This window comes from Natator depressus, chromosome 9 (genome assembly GCF_965152275.1).
Source record: "Natator depressus isolate rNatDep1 chromosome 9, rNatDep2.hap1, whole genome shotgun sequence".
Taxonomy (NCBI): domain Eukaryota; kingdom Metazoa; phylum Chordata; order Testudines; family Cheloniidae; genus Natator; species Natator depressus.
Window position 1 is genome coordinate 24,196,380 of NC_134242.1, and position 17,365 is coordinate 24,213,744.

Below are 17,365 nucleotides of genomic sequence, written 5' to 3' on the forward strand. Positions count from 1 at the left end.
GCTGTGAGGCTTAATTCATTATATATGTAAGTGCTTTGAGATCTACAGTTTGATCATGCTATAGGAACGCAAGGTTCTATGTCGTCTTTTCATAGCAGTAAGATGAGCATGTAATATGTCTGAGTGCTCCCATGTAGCGTACTGTAATGCTATACTTATTTTAAATTGTTTAATCCCCTCCTTTGCCCACCCCAAAAGAGGACTCGAACCTCAGTTGATATAAACTGGCTTATTTCCAGAGGGCTAAATCCCCAGCTGGTGTAAATCAGGCTATGCCAGCTATAAACAAAAGTTCAGGGGCGTTCATAATGACACAATTATAAGAACAATTCAGAAAACAGATAAAAATATACATTTCCAGAGAACTAGTGTACTGTATTTTTAAATGGAGAACCTGGCTCATTTAAATTAGTTATAAAAAGTGAATGATCATTTTTGTAAGCACTTGATCAAACTGCATCCCTCTGCCACAAATCACAGCACTTGTCATGTTTGAAAATGTTTTAGAAATCTTTCAGGTAGCTGTACAGTGAAGTCCTCTTGTCAAGGTTCATAGATAAAACCCTCTGTTCCTGACACCTCACACAGGCACACTGTACCTATAATTAAAGTATAACTACCACTGGCTATTGCTGATATAGTATATCATGGAATGCACAGCTCTACAATATTCAAAGAGAACTTGAACTGTGTGTCCCTGGGGGCTCTCCACTTTGGTAATTTTAATTCCACATGAAGGTTAGAGGTCCTTTTCCTTTCTCTTTCTTTTGTGTCTAAAATGATCAGTATCTTAACTGTAACAAGGCAAAAGGTTTGCAGTGAACAATTCATTAAATGTATTCAGCCTTTTTTTTCTGCTTGTGAACTATCTGCAAACAGGCTTAGTGGAAGAACGGTTCACACAAACGTATTCCAGCTTGTGCACTGGTGGCAAATAATTTGCCACAACTACTACTTCACATTTTCTCCTTATAATTTGCTGTGCATGCTGTGTATAATAAGCCAAAACAAAACCCTAGATCCAGCTACACCCCAATGTTGGGGCATTCCAGATCCAGGTATTGAGGCTTGAGCCTATCTCTATAACATAATATATTGTTACTGTGCATAATTAATATTTGTAGTTCTGAACTTTTCTTTTTCTAACTTGCCTTATTTTTAACACTAGCAATGTTTTGGATCAAATGTGAATGCACCTAGAAGAACGGGGCATGCAAAAGCTGTTAAAATGTAATAGCTACAGGACACAATTAGGTTTTATCTCATATGTGAGAGGCAAGACTACTCAGTTCCAAGATTCACAACTCAATAAAAAGTATTTCATTTTTCACCATGCCTGTAAATTTCAATTATTGCAAAATAAAATCTACTCAAGGGGTATATTTTTCATATGGAATTTGATATTAAAATTTAACAGACAGTATCACTTAGCAAAGAGCTTGGTTGTGTAATGATGCACACCAAACATTTCTCTATAGGAATCTGCAAGATTTTATTTTAGCACATAGTGCATGGAGTTCTTCACTTTAGAATAAGCAGGCTGACATATAGCACATAATTTTGTGGCAGTATAAAGAACCTATCATACAAATTCCTTTCAGAACAGAAGACAGAAGCAGGTCAAATAGGCACAAGAAATGGGTGGTTTGAAATCCCTTTGTGTAGTGTATGAACACAGATATAGGGGCAGATTCTTTCTTGCCATAATGCAGAAGGAGCCTCCCTTCCTGTAAGCTCCCTCCCCTTCATGAAGGTACCAAACACAATAGCAGCTCTGTACTCTGGGAAATACAGAAATGTGGGGCCCTGGCTGTAGCACCATTCCTTGCAATAACTTGCAGAGGTGAGGGACCAGTCTGCATTGGGAGTGCCTCAACATGCAGGGGAAGTGTACACATTGCACTGTCTCCCTGTGGTCATGAACTACCCAGAGGGATTTCAGTCTACCCATCTCTCCTAGCTATTTGACCTGCTTCTGTTTTCTCTTGTGAATGGAATTTGTATTGCATATTTTACACTGCTATGAAATTATATGTTATACACCTATCTGCTTACTCTAAAGCACAAGGACACCATGTGCTGGGTGCTAAAACATAATCAGCAGTTTTTGGCATGTACTGTTAAGCAACCAAGCTTTTTTGTATTGTCCTTGCTTAATTTCCATAACAAACTCTATAACAAAAATGCACCTCTTAAAGCACTATCTTCCCACACACTCTCCCCAGAGTGGCAAGAAGGCTCACTGAGCTTAACATGGGGCTGAGCTTGTCTGGCACAATCTGATCCTTAATATTTTGGTGCAGTATGGGAAGATCTCGAGAGCCAAATCTGCAGAAACTTCAACCACCTCAGCACCTATAATTGTTTATTACCCAAGTATTTGTCCAAACTCAATTTTTACATACAAATATGTATTATTATTATTAAACATGTATATTGCAGGAGCACAGAAAAGCCAACTGGGTTTCCCATTGTGCAAGGCACTGTCCAGACATGTGCATGTATCCAAGGGATGAGGCATGCAAGCCAAAAACCTGGCCACATTAAAATTTAGATGCTGGTTTTAAACTTTTGGCTTCTACGGGCCATCTCATCTACTCTCACACTTCAGTCCCATAAACTGACCAAACCCATTTGGTCTATTTCATGTTTCAGCTCCTTTTCTGCATGCCCCTCCAACATTCTTCTTTCAGGTGACTCAGAGCAATGCTATCACCTCCTCCTCTCCATGACTTGCATCCTACTGAACTATTGGTATCAACTCAATCACTCCCTTCCTCAATTTTCTCTTTTTACTAACTTATTCACTTTCCTTTTTTTGGTCTGTACTCAGGGTTTTAAATCAAAGGGCCTCCAATACTGCTTCAATAATGCTTTTAAAATGTCAATTTGGGATGAAATCATAAACCTTTCCAAGAAGCTGCATTCTCCCTATAGGAAGTTTTCAGCTGAGACTGCTCACACTTAATACGCTGGAACTGAGTCTGGATTTTCTTCTGTGTTCTATATGCGCATTACATACAAAAATGACATTAAATAAATTCAGATCAGCTGTCGGCCCCACCCCCTTAGGTCACCCACCATCCAGAGAGACTCAAAAGATGATGGGGGTGGCAACTGGCTGGACTGGGTTTGCTGGGGGTTTCCCAGGGTGTATGCCAGGGACTCCTTGCCCCTCCTGATTAATCACAGCTCAGTTTGGTGGTGTGTTGATAGTGGTATGAAGCCCTCCTGGCTGGAAGGGAGGGAGGAGCTGCCCCCGCTTTTAGACTGAGCGGGGGGAGAACAGAGGCATTCAGAAGGAGGTGAATACCACATACAGAGGAGAAATGGGAAGAATACACAAAGGAGAAATGGAACAAACGATAAGAACAATGGAGAATAAAAGAAAGATTTCAAAAGAGATTATGGGTCAGAACCTCAGCTGGTATAAATCATTAGAGCTCCGGAGACTTCAATGGAGCTACGTTGACATTCACCAACCGGGGGCTTGCCCACAGATTTTAAACTTTTTCAAATACACAAAACCAAGAGGAGTTCTTTGTTTTGGTTTGTGTGCTCAGGTCCTGCCCCTCTCAAATTCTCCCTCTCTCCTTTATGCTTCTCTTCTTTCAGTAAAGAGGTCTGTACAACCACAGATTCTTTTCAGCCTTTTTTGCCATATCCAGTCATTTTTGCCATTTTATTGAACAGATCAGGTGAAAGGAAATTTATCTAGCATGATCAAAATCCCCAGTCAGTAAACAGCCAACAAGAGGCGACAACAGGATAATTTAAAACTCAGTCAGACTTCACAAATGCAAATATTGGGGCTGATCCCATTGAACTCCTATTCATTTTATAAAGAATAGGATCAGGCAACAATGTTTTAAACCTCCAGCAGTCTGCACAAGGCAAGCAATACTGGGAGATAGCTGGTGTAATTAATGAGGGGTTCAGGTGAGCAATATACCTGAAAAAACTGTATACAATAATATATGTCACAGATTGCTGAATGGATTTGTTTAAGAACATAAGAATGGCCATACTGGGTCAGACCAAAGGTCCATCCAGCCCAGTATCCTGTCTACCAACAGCGGCCAATGCCAGGTGCCCCACAGGGAGTGAACCTAACAGGTAATGATCAAGTGATCTCTCCGTTGCCATCCATCTCCACCCTCTGACAAACAGAGGCTAGGGACACCATTCCTTACCCATCCTGGCTAATAGCCATTAATGGACTTAACCTCCATGAATTTATCCAGTTCTCTTTTAAACCCTGTTATAGTCCTAGCCTTCACAACCTCCTCAGGCAAGGAGTTCCACAGGATGACTGTGCGCTGAGTGAAGAAGAACGTCCTTTTGTTTTAAACCTGCTGCCCATTAATTTCATTTGGTGGTCCCTAGTTCTTATGGGAACAAGTAAATAACTTTCCCTTATTCACTTTCTCCACACCACTCATGATTTTATATACCTCTATCATATCCCCCATTAGTCTCCTCTTTTCCAAGCTGAAAAGTCCTAGCCTCTTTAATCTCTCCTCATATGGGACCCGTTCCAAGCCCCTAATCATTTTAGTTGCCCTTTTCTGAACCTTTTCTAATGCCAGTATATCTTTTTTGAGATGAGGAGACCACATCTGTATGCAGTATTCAAGATGTGGGTATACCATGGATTTATATAAGGGCAATAAGATATTCTTTGTCTTATTCTCTATCCCTTTTTTAATGATTCCTAACATCCCATTTGCTCTTTTGACTGCCGCTGTACACTGCGTGGACTTCTTCAGAGAACTATCCATGATGACTCCAAGATCTTTCTCCTGATTAGTTGTAGCTAAATTAGCCCCCATCATGTTGTATGTATAATTGGGGTTATTTTTTCCAATGTGCATTACTTTACATTTATCCACATTAAATTTCATTTGCCATTTTGTTGCTCAATCACTTAGTTTTGTGAGATCTTTTTGAAGTTCTTCACAGCCTGCTTTGGTCTTAACTATCGTGAGCAGTTTAGTATCATCAACAAACTTTGCTACCTCGCTGTTTACCCCTTTCTCCAGATCATTTATGAATAAGTTTAACAAATTAATGATTAAAAAGCAGATGTTGAAGATGTAAAGTATTTGAAGTTTCTTGTATGCACTGCATTTCTTCACCCCTTGTGCAGAGAGCTAGCATGAGGCCCTCTGCTCCACTTAGGGCACTGAACTGGGACTGCACAAGAGGTTGGCTGGCTGAGCAGCTGCAGTGGAGTGCCTGAGAAGCCCCAGCTTGCCACAAACTGATCTCCAATCAAGAAATGGAACCGGCATGGAAGATCAATTTGGGGGAGGCCAGCACAGGGGAGGGGCTGTGGATCCACCTTTATGTCCCAATGCCCAAAACAACCATGGAGGGATTATGACTGCTTTTCCAGCCCACAGTTTGGAGAAGCAGCTCTGCACACTGGCCCAGGTTGTGACGTGAATTTCACCTCTCTTCATCCTCACACTCCACCTGCACTGAGTCTGAATACTTGGGCTTCATGCAAGTGGAGTGAATCTCATCTTTGTTTTTTCCTTATTCAAAGTGTTCCTTAAGCCAGATGGATTCTTGGAATGGATAAGGCACATTTACAGCACATACCTTCAATGATGTGTTTTCTTGAAAGCCCCCTTTCTGTTTCAGCTCTGCAAAGATACACCAGGTAAAATTACTATTAGTGTGGGTGTTATTATTATTATAAGACTTCTAAAGAACTGATGTTCTTAGATTTGCTAATTTTATATTCCAGTCAGAACAAGCTTTGAATGTTTGAGAAATGAGAAAATTAGAACTCAAACAACAGAGCTACCCTTCACTGGAGAAGAAACAACCAAATCCCAGAGACAATAGCATCCAGAAGCAACAACATTCATATTAATAATAACCGAGGAACATTCATCCTTTCTATAGTAATGTACAACCTGACATGCAATTTATCATTCTTTTAGAAGTGGGAGAATGCAGTGATTAAGTTTAATTGGAAGATGAAGCAAAAACCAATACAAGCTTCAATTAAATTTGGTGGACTAGGATTTGATTCAATCCCCTGTCCTAACTGGTCTCTTCAGAACAACCTTATTGAAACTTTCTTGTTCACACCACCTTTTGACAACTATTCCAAAAAGATATAAAATAGAATAATTGCTTTTCCCTCAAATGTAGACATACAGTCAGTTTTATGAACTGCAACAAAGTAATTAATATGGGCTTTCAGAGATACCGCAGTCCTTATTAGGACGAGTCAATAGGAATTTTGCTTGAGTAAGGACTGCAGGGTCAGGCCCAAAGTTGTTAAACAGTGACACAGTCTCTTTGCATAGTGTATATTCTGTAGACGTCTCACTTCTAAGGAAAAACTACAAGAAATTACATCCATTTTATGTGGCCCATATTTCAAATCTAAACTAGATTTAGAGGCAATATAACATTTTATAATCTTTCTTACAGACTGTTTAATTTTGTATGTGTTTGTAACATATCAACCATATTTTGAGTCTCAAGCAAAGCAATGGCACGATAAAGTCAAACTAGCCCATTGCTATAAATCTACAGTACTCAAATGCATAGCATTTTCTTATTTATATCTAGAGTCTGCTGGAAAAGCCAAAACCTATATCCTCTCTCTCCAGCTTCAAAATTTATGATAAATAACTTCAGTGAAATGACAAAATCATTTTACTCTTTTATACAACATGTCCAAAGAAAACCTCCCAGTTCCACATGTTGCAGTTTTTATAAATTATGATAAGGAGTAAACTTTACATTTTTTCTTAGACATTCTGATAGACTTTGATTTCAGTGTGTTACAAAATACACCATGCAGATCAGATTGGAAGGCAGGCAGGCAGGCAGACAGAAAGGTTGTACAGAGTTTGAAAAGCAAAACTCGTTAAATTTCTTTGAATAATTTAACCAATAGTTCAAACACTGGTAACATATCAGAAGTAAATTCAGCCAGTAAAATTTGTGCTTCAAGCCCACAACAGAGGGCAAACTCTCTTTCATTTAGCTCAACACTAAGAGAGAAATGGCTCATTTTTATCTCAAACAAGATGGTCTTTTTTATCTGAGCTCACTGCGGGGAGTGATCTTAAAAATCTCTCTCTGACCTGTGGGTTTGACTTAACACCGTGTTAAATAAAATGTTATCATGTTGGCAGGGTTGGGCAGCTTTCCTCCTGTGTAGTATTATGCTGGTTGTGCTCCTTCTGATTTCATCCATGTTTTGGAAATGGAAGTTTAAGAGACTGCACTTGAACAATCTAAATGAATTATCTTGCATCAAAAGAGTGCAGAGGGGTTATTCCTTTTGGTACCATTTGCTAGGGTCTAATGCCAGGTTAATATCTTTGTTGAGCACTGACTTCTTTAAAAGTCATCTTCAAATGAGAATAAATTAGCCCCGAGATTTCACTAACCTGTATATAACTTGGTTGCCTTAAAGCAGGGATGGGCAAACTATGGCCTGCGGGCCACATCCAGCCTTCGGGACCGTCCTGCCTGGCCCCTGAGCTCCTGGCCCAGGAGGCTCGCTCCCAGCCCCTCCCCTGCTGTTCCCCCTCCCCTGCAGCCACGCCGCCACGTGAGCAGCGCAGCTTGTGCCCGCCCACTTCCCAGGCTTTCAAATAAGCCTGTCCTGCCACTCTGAGCAGCCTGGTAAGGGTAAGGGGATGGGGGGAGGGCAGGAGGTCCCAGGGGACAGTCAGGGGATAGGGGGCAGTTGGATGGGGCAGAGGTTCAGGGGGGCAGTCAGGAGACAGGGAGCAGGAGGGATTGGATAGGGGGTGGGGTCCCGGGGGGTCGGGGAGGACAGGGAGCAGGGGTGGGAGGGTGGATAGGGGGTGGGATCCCGGGGGGGCAGTTAGGGATGGGGGTCCTGGAAGAGGGTGGTCAGAGGACAAGGAGTGGGGGAGGGATGGATGGGTCGGCGATCCCAGGGGGCCTGTCAAGGGGCAAGGGTGTGGATAGGGGTTAGGGCAGTCAGGGGACAGGGAGCAGGGGGTGTTGGATAGGGTGTGGGGTCCCGGGGGGGGCAGTTAGGGGACAAGAAGCGCGTGGGATTGGATGGGTCGGAGGTTCTGAGGGGAGGGCAGGAAGTGGGAGGGGGAGGATAGGTGGCAGGGGCCAGGCTGTTTGGGGAGGCACAGCATTCCCTCCCCGGCCCTCCATACCGTTTCACAACCCCAATGTGGCCCTTGGGCCAAAAAGTTTGCCCACCCCTGCCTTAAATGGATAAAGCCATGCAGAATTAAACTGTATTATCTGGAACAAAACAATTATAAAACTTACTTTCCACCCCAGTAGAGTTTTGTTGTTATGACCAGACTGGACCTCCTATACATAAAAAAGAAAGTATGTTGCAATTTTGTTTTTAACAGGCATATGGAGTAAAGATCAAAACAAAATCCACCCTTTTTAGGTGTTGTCCCACTCCAAAAGTGGCAATTTCTTTTTATTTACAGCTAAAGCAGTCATAAGGTTTGTCTTCAAAGGAGACTCTCAATTGAAGGTTCTTAACTTTGGCCTGGAGGACAATGCATAACTATGGCTCTATGTTCTGATTGCTTCTAATGAATAACTATATATACACTTTCTTATACCAGTCCAAGTGTAGATGATCAAACTTTCATTGTCTGATCAATAATGCAGTACAACCTTGTTACATTGTAAACAAAATGTGGACCCTAAAATAAATAAGGAAAGTAGCTTCTGTACTCTGAGATATAAGCAAAGTTAGTATTTTCCTTAAGATTTAGGGGCCAATTCTCCTCTCACAACTGTGTAAATCAGCTGCAACTCCATTGAAATCAATGGAGTTAACTAGTGTGAAAGTGATGGTAGTGAGAGAAAAATCAGAAATGCTCAGTTCAGCATTTAACTCTTCCAGAAAAACAAAACATGTTAGTCATTGTTTTAAAGGCTCAATTCTAGAGCTCACAGATAAGGGATTTATGAAATCACATGCTCTGCCTGTAGCTGCTGCTATGCACTTAGGCATTACAGTGTCACAAGAACCCACAGTGATTAATGATAAACATCAAACTATTCTGGCAATTTCAATAATGCTGCTGTGTCAAGAGAAAAGAGTGTAGAAAATGTCACCAAAAGCATCTGATGTAAATTACTGTTATGAAACTACTTCAATGAGAAGCAGTATGAATATTGTTATACAGTGACCTTGAGATATTAAAACCAAAAGAATGATCCATTTGCTAAGTTTGTCTAAAAATTCCAATGTACTGTATTACTAAAACAAAGATCTATTGGCTGGAAAATACTTTGCTGTATACAACAAAATCTTTGTCAACCGCTCTCCAAGGGCCTGACCCAATGGCTATTAATCAATAGAAAGGCTCCCAATGATTTAAATGAACACTGAACAGGGCCCAGTATTTAGTTCTGACTTCAATCAGCTGCAGGACTGCAGCAAGGAAGATTAAACAAAATATGTTTCATAGTTTAAAATACTTAAGAAAATAATACAGCAAGTATTAGACACACTTGCTGACAGTGAATTCCATTAAATATGCACACACAGAATGTATTGTTGAACAAAACAGCTCCACTACATAAACAAGCCTGAACATTTTGGGGGCAAGTTTTCAAGAACAGGGGTTTGTTCCTGGTAAAGTCAATGAGATTTCTGCCACTGACTTAAAAAAGAACTGGTTCTGGCCTTATCCCTAGGGGACAGATTTGTAACTCCCTAGGGAGTTAGGCACCTAAATACCTTTAAAAATCTGCCCCAGGTGCCTAACATTGAATATATTCAAAGGGGCAAAAACATGTAGCAGTGTGTACAGTTTAGGCATCCTTTTAGAAAATCTCCCCATTTTTGTTTAAGATAATAAAAATTATTTTAATTTTAGAGTAACTCTTAAAATGCTGCATAGATCCTGAAGAGATATTCATGATATAGAGCAGCTACAGGATTTTTTATTTGTACTTTGCACTTTGTTCTGCAGCACACTGAGTCTCTCTTGAATAATCATCCCACTAAAGGATACTTATATTTGATGTGTTGAGAATTGGAATGCCATTGGGATCATTCATTAGTGAAGGGATGAACAGGACAGATAGTGGAGATCTTTAAAGATCATGTAAATGCCACCTAAGCTACACAAATACATGCTAGTGTACACACATGAATGAATCATTTAAATTAGGTCTAATCTCATATGAGGTATTCAAAAAGAAATCCCATCATGCTTTCTATCTATCTCTTTATATATAACATTACATGGGGAAAAAAAACCATTGCTAAGATTGCAAAGTCAAGCAGTCTCAAGCCGGGAACCCAGAAAATGAGGAGCACACAATTAGAAACCACCTATGAAAAGTTTGGTTTAAGTGACTTGCCCAGCATCACATAGAAACTCTGTCAAAAAGGTAGGGATAAAACACCCTCCAGTTTTCCAGAGCAGCATTCAACTGCCTTAACCAGGAGCCCATCCTTTCTCTTCCTGCAATCCCCTGCCTCAATCACTGCACATTCCAGCCTCTAGAACAAATGAGGCTGGGGACCTACAGACAAAAGTCTCCTTCACTGCAACCTGATTGATCCCCAGAACAGGTCCATACCATGCATTGAAGGAGGCAGGGGTCCTATGGAAAAAAAATAGTGTGACAATGATGTTATTAAAGACTGTATCATAATGTAACACCCAAGGGAGCTGAATTACGGTTGCACAGAAAACCTGAATTCTGGTATTTTCTAACTTTTCCTAACAGTAAAACAACATATTTTTTCCCAACCCGGTTCTCAAAAATGGCTGAATCTTTCCAAAAAAATTTCTGCCCAAGACAGACACCTGTTATGGAAAATTTCAGCCCAAACAAAGTTTGGCAAAATTATAAACAACAATTGAAAACAGGGGTTCATAACAGGAAGCATTGGGCAATCTTAGTAATAGGAAGTGCTACCAGCTCTGCCTAGGACTTTTATTCCAGCTTTTCCAACCAGCTACCGGATCCAGCACATGTTAAAAAAAGCTACTATTTTTTAAAACAAAAGAATTCAGATATGTTCTGTGGTCCTGATCTTCTACCCCTGAAGTAAAAGGGAGTTTTGCCATTGACTTCAATTGCAGTAATTGTCAGGCAGGCTCTAAAATCTATACAGTACCTCCAGCCCTTCTTTTTGATTATGCTTCCCAGAATCAGCTCAGCCCTGGGGAGGAAAAAAAAAATGCACTTGAGTATAAAATACTTTAAAGACAAGAATGCACTCAACATAAAGTAAACCAGGAAACCAATTATTCATTGGAAGTCTCTGCCATAAGCACCGATACGTAACATAAAAAAAATCTGCTCACATTCAACCTTTATTTTTTTCTGCTTGACACATTACCCCATGTCCTTGCTGACCTGAATGTGCATTTTTTGCACTGAGGCAGAGAGTTGGAATTTAACAATTCAGTGCCCTGTGCTAAGCCGAATCAATGTAAATGTCACACTTGTAAAGTCAACTGTGAGTTAACTGATTTGTTTTTAATTATGGCATTTCTCCCCTCTCCAAACATCAGCACAGAGTCAGACAGTGATTGGTCAGAAACACACTGCAGTTTCAATTTAGCTATAGAATGTCTACCAAACACATTGCAGAAAATTATAAGCCAAATCCTTAACTGTCTTGCACGGGCCCATATGGCCCAAATGCTGCAGAAATGTCATTCTGTTGGGCGGGTGACCCAGGCAGCTGAGAAACTGTGCATCAGCCTGAGTGAGTACTGCTCAAGTGACATCTATACTGGGTCTACACCGGGGGATGTGGAGGAGGGAAGTTGGCCTGTTACCCACAAATGGGAGAATGGCCAGCACAGACTACGTTGCCAGTATCGCCTTGAAGCATGTGTTGATGTTAGGGTTTTCTTCCTTCAGCCCCATTGTGCATCAGGGCATGTTCATCCAAAACACAACCCTGCAAGTAGGGCTTTGTTCTTTTTAAAGTTAGTCAGTTTTAAGGCTGAGTGGTACAAAGCCACCTTCATGGAGGCCAGGATCTGGCCCACGACATTTTGGGTGTGTACGCAAAGTCAGCTGAAGGTCATTTTGTCCATGCAAGAAACAGAGCTGAATATAGAGGGAAATGAAGGGGAGCATGTAGTGAGCACAAACCAGGGGGATGAAAGCACTTTTAAGTGCTGGTTTTTCTATAAGAATCAGGGAGCCCATGAGAGAAGAGAACAGACTGAGGATTTATTTGTAGTGGAGACTGCAGGAAAATGCCCTCTCTCTGAAGCAAGGGTGGCCAACCTGTGGCTCCGGAGCACATGCGGCTCCTCAGAAGTTAATATGCAGCTCCTTGTATAGGCACCAAGTCTGGGGCTGGAGCTACAAGCACCAACTTTCCAATGTGCTGGGGGGGGGCTCTATTAATCAATAGTGAAATGCGGTTACATGTGAGATACGAGCAATGCACTTAGACTTGTTAGTCTAATCCAGTTCTCTCCTTCGAGAATGGGAACCCAAAAATAGGTTCTCTGTTTATTTTCTCAGTGTGGATACTGAGCTGGAATCTCAGCTGGTATAAACTGGCATAGAAGTTAATGGAGTTAGGATGATTTACCCAGCTGAGGATCTGGCCCATTATCTTCCACTAAAAAATCAGGACTTGATTTAAAAGTTTTTGGCAGGGGACCACTTTCTTCTTTGCCAGCACAATGGCATTGATGTAACTACATATAACTGACACTGGACAAAGAGTCCCACCCCCTGCCCCCAGCTTAAAGATGGCCATGGCTGTAGGCCCTGCAGAAGTGATTAATGCACTCTTTAGGAGGTGGCCCTGCATATGGAGCCCTCTCTGTTCCCTGCTCAAGTTGAAAGAGGGGAAAATGCAGCCAAGTACCCTATTCCTGGCAAGAGGATAGGTGCCTGCCTGAGAGGTGGAAGAGGAAAAAAGAACACAGATGTCCCAGTCTCTCTCATAGGAAATATGAGGTTCCACATAAGCAGCGTTTGTTTTTTAGAAAAATGGTGTTTATTAAGGTATCATTGTAGGACAAGGGCAGGGTGTGGAGTAGAGCAGAAATCACCCCGGCAGCATGGTGAGTGTTTCACCTGGAGGGGAGTGCCAAATTTTCACATCCAATCGCCAAATCAGGAGCTTGGGCCAGGTTTGCTGAAAGACTTGTCAAAGTCTGCAAACCTGAGCTATGCTCATTGTATTGTATGGTATGGTAGAACCTTAAAAGCACCCAGTGAACTCTGAAAACTGGAGAGGAAAAAACATTTCACAAGAAGCACTATGAAAGAAAAGCCCCGCTTTTCACACAGTTTGTTACACTGGGTATACGCTAAACCCCAATTTTACTAAGTTCTTGGGGGACCCCCAAAACCTCTAGCGAGATAAAACTGGGGTGAAGTTCAATAACTTCCTAAGAGGCTAGGGGCACAAAGGCACTTGGGATCAAACTGAATTTCATAAAAGGGGAATATGTAACATCAGGGTTTACCTGTATCTAAAGCCAATCTTTCACATTGGCAAAGCAGTAGGACATCAGACCTCTACAAGCAAGGCCCCATGTTGGGTGATTTGCTCTTGTTTGCAAGGATGTTTAATCTAGAGTTTGAACACATAACCAAACTGGGAACACCCAAAATCCAAGGCAGATCATCCTCCTATGAAGTGTCTTAGTGCACTACTCCAGTGTGTCCCAGTATACATTTACATATGTCAAAATATACCTTAAATGACACTAGTGCTGATCTGCAGTAACTCCATAAAAGTCAATAGGGTTACTCCAGATTTACACCAGAGTAACTGAAAATAGAACCTGATACACTTCTGTAGTTGCATTTGTTTAAAGGCTGAGTTAGGTTGGCGGTGAATAAATAGGTACAGTAGTTAAACAAAGTGAAACTTGGCTGCATAGAACACTCCAACACCTTGAGCCACACACACACACACACACACACTTACTTTCCAGCTGCGTACACCTCCGCTGTATCAAACAGATTTACTCCACTCTCATACGCGATTGTCATTAGCTGTTCAGCAACCTTAGGGAAGCCAGAGACATACGATTAGTCAAGTGGCTGCAGAAACAATCTCCAGCATGCCTGACATGCTACTCACCATCTGCCCCAAGGAGCAGGGCTGTGGACCTTTGGTCAAAACGTGATTATTTGAACCAGAGTTAATTAAAACCCTGTTATCCAAAGGTCAGATATATCCCCAAGTATATTTATTTATTTTTAGCTATATAGTGCTCTAATCAGAGTCACTCAGTGCATGTACAAATGCAATAGAATTTACTGACTCACGTAGAAACCAGCATGAAACCCCAGAGTTCCCCATACTACATTCAGACAAAAGGAGGCCAGAAGGCAGTTTGTGACAGATAGTAGGGGAAGCAAGTTCCAGAGCCAAAGGCCCACCATCCACGGGGCCCTGACTCCAGATATTCAAATCTAGGGGCTGAAGGAGCATCTCAGCTGATTTCAAAAGTGACAGAAGCATGAGTGGAGAGGCAGTCTCAGGTAGCTGGGACATTAACCAAACATGGAACAGTCTTATTAACCAAACATTATTAACCAAATGTCTTATTAACCAAATTAACCAATGTCTTATTAACCAAACAGACATTAACCAAACATGGAACAGACTGTTATGGAACAGTCTTAACACCTTGACTCGCACTCAGAACTAAGTGGGAAGTGTTCCTAATGGTGACTATGGTATGTTAGGGCCTCATCTGTGGCTTGGGATGGGGGAATGCAGCGCAGCACATACCAAAAACCAATGGAACTGAGGCTGATTTAAGGCTGTGTCCTTAAATCGTCCCATTGTGCCTGGGCACTGCTCTTAAGCCAACATAAGTTGTTACAGGCAAAAAGCAAAGGGCTAAATTCTGTTCTCAGTTTCACAGGTTTAAATCCAACATAATTCTACTGAAGGCAGTGAAGCTTCCCTGGATTTTCACCAGTGTTACTGAGGGAGTAGCAGTCGGCATTCAGCCCGAATACCCAGCACGTGTGCTCGGATTCTCTTCAGGGAAGTGGGGGAAAGAATCCTCCCCTACAGGCTGCTGAGCTGCTGCAGAGTTCTGTTCCCTACTGCTGAGGGTCTCTTGCACAACTACCCGAGAAACACATGGGTTGCACGCCATCTAGAACCCCAGTACGTGTGGAGGAGGGGTAGGAATTACACCTGAGAGGAGAATTTCCCATGGGCTTTTATAGTAGTTATACATATACGCTGAGCAGAGAATGACCCTCGGATATGCTGCAATACAGTATCTAGGTGAGGAAGGCTTAGCACTGAATGTAATTGCCATTGTTGGTTTCTAACACAATGATGTTGCTTAAACATGGCGATTGTGTGAGTTTTCAACAACAGCTAGACTGCAGGAAATATATCTAATAAAAACAACAATTCCACAAGCCCTGCTTAGTTCTTTCCTTTCCCTCAGTCATTAAGGCTGGCTGTCAAGCCTAGCCATTCTAAAGGCTGTTATGAAGGTCACGTGACTCCTTGCTGCTTCTAGTAAAGAGGAATTGTATAGCCCTGTTCATCCTATTAGCGTACAAAGCAATAACAGCAGCTATGGCCAAGGCTGTTTGTGTGGCGTACATGTTTGAACAACACATCTGAAGTAACAGTTTTCTTTCTGCAAAATACACCGTGCAGTTTTTGCAGCTGACATTGGACTTTGATATACATTTTGCAGTTCCCAAAGGAGACAGAATGTGGTGTGAGATGAACTACAGCTGCTTGTAACATCCCCTGGACCTACAATTGTTTAATAAGGGAGACTTAGGAGCACGTCTGACTTTTGCACATCTGCGCTATCCTTTTGCTCTTTGTGCAGGAGATTGGAAGACAAACTGGACTGATTTTAAGGTAATTGCTTGGTTTTGGCTGCTTTCCAGTTGAAGTGAATGGCAGCACTGCAGCGGTGAATTGATTGTGCACTGTTTTATTTTGGTAATTTTAACGGACTATTAAAATACAGCGCTGCATTTCCAAATCACTGCTGCGCTCCTCTGAAAGAACCAAGTGCTTCAATGGAGAGCAGCTGCAACGAAGCACAGAGCCCTGGCCAGCAAAAAGGAGGGATGGAGAGGAACCAGCGGTTCAGACTCTCCCAGTTTTCTAAAGGAAAACAATTGTTTTAAAGCAACCACAGCCAGCCCCAGTTGGTTATATGGTTAATTGATTTTTCACCAAAATGGATTGTGAAATGTAAAGTGGGCTGGCTCAGTGGTCCAGCTAACAGAGCTGCCCAATATCAGGAGGAATCAAATTTCTTCAGCTCCTAGAGGCACCCCTTTCCTAGAAACTTAATTTCATGTCTCAGATGGAGTGTAATCCCCAGAAGTCAGTGTGGTTATGATAGGATCCCCAAGGAATACATGGATGGGATTTTTAAAAGTGACTAATGATTTTGGGTGCCTTGATTTTCAGTGCCCAGCTTATGACACCTTAAAAAGGCCTGATTTTCAGAAAGTGCTGAGCTCCTCTCATACGGTATGGAGTCTCAGGTTGGGCCCCCAAAAATCACTACTCACCTTCTGGAAATATTGACCATGTATTCCTGCCCACCTGTGCATCAGAATATGAGAGGAAGTAAGACAGTAAGGAAGTAAGAAGTGTGTCCTGAACTGAGGATACAATATATAAAATATTTAAATGATACATACTGTATAGAATATCTACAATATTATATAATATAAACTTGATTTGTTTTTTTAATCGAGAATCAGAAAATGTGATCCCAGAAGAACAAAATTCAGAGACTTAGGATGAATTCCTAAGCACTGAAAAATTAGAATCACAAATGGAGCAGGGTAGGAGTGTTGTGTCAGCAGGACATTTCAAAACTGGGTATTTTTTCTTAACTTATTTAAAACAGACTCAAACCTGCCACGTTACTTACAATCTGACTCCAAACACACCACTAAAAATGTTTTTAAAATATGGCATTTCAGATGAAAACTTGATGGGTAGCAAGCTGCAATCACAGTCCTAACCCTGCACAAATAACTTCACGCACCTGAATAATCCTATTGAAATCAATGGCAACTTTTCCTGCCTGTAAAGATAAGCTCATGCACAAGTCAGCATGTTGGAGTCCAGGTTTAGGAGTGCCCTTTGGACTCTGCTCCCTAGATTGAAGGAAATCATGAATCACACACTTTGCAGAGAGGAAATACTGGTTCTCTTGGGGTCATTGCTATTGCTTGATGGGAAATGATGGTGGAAGTTTTATGCAGCACTGCACTGCACTCTTCTACACACACCATATAGGCCCAAGGTCTGGCTAGGCTTGCATATAAATGCACACCTGAAAATCTGGGGGCAGGTAGAGGACTGATATTGACCTCAAAGGCCTACAGAGTTAAAGGTGTTTAT

General features: G+C 41.7%; 1 protein-coding gene across 6 annotated transcripts in view; it reads right to left on the minus strand.

Moving 5' to 3' along the window:
• KCNAB1 (potassium voltage-gated channel subfamily A regulatory beta subunit 1) overlaps positions 1 to 17,365 on the minus strand; it is a 167,635-nt gene that overhangs the window by 38,412 nt on the left and 111,858 nt on the right. For 5 of the 6 annotated variants that reach the window (XM_074963734.1, XM_074963731.1, XM_074963736.1 and 2 more), the window contains 4 exons: positions 13,931 to 14,010; positions 11,132 to 11,176; positions 8,296 to 8,340; positions 5,608 to 5,651 (listed from right to left, as the gene is read on the minus strand). In XM_074963734.1, coding sequence (XP_074819835.1) covers positions 5,608 to 5,651; positions 8,296 to 8,340; positions 11,132 to 11,176; positions 13,931 to 14,010 — 214 coding nt within the window. Of the gene's footprint in view, positions 1 to 5,607; positions 5,652 to 8,295; positions 8,341 to 11,131; positions 11,177 to 13,930; positions 14,011 to 17,006; positions 17,119 to 17,365 lie in introns of all 6 variants that reach the window. The other variant, XM_074963732.1, reaches the window with a different exon arrangement.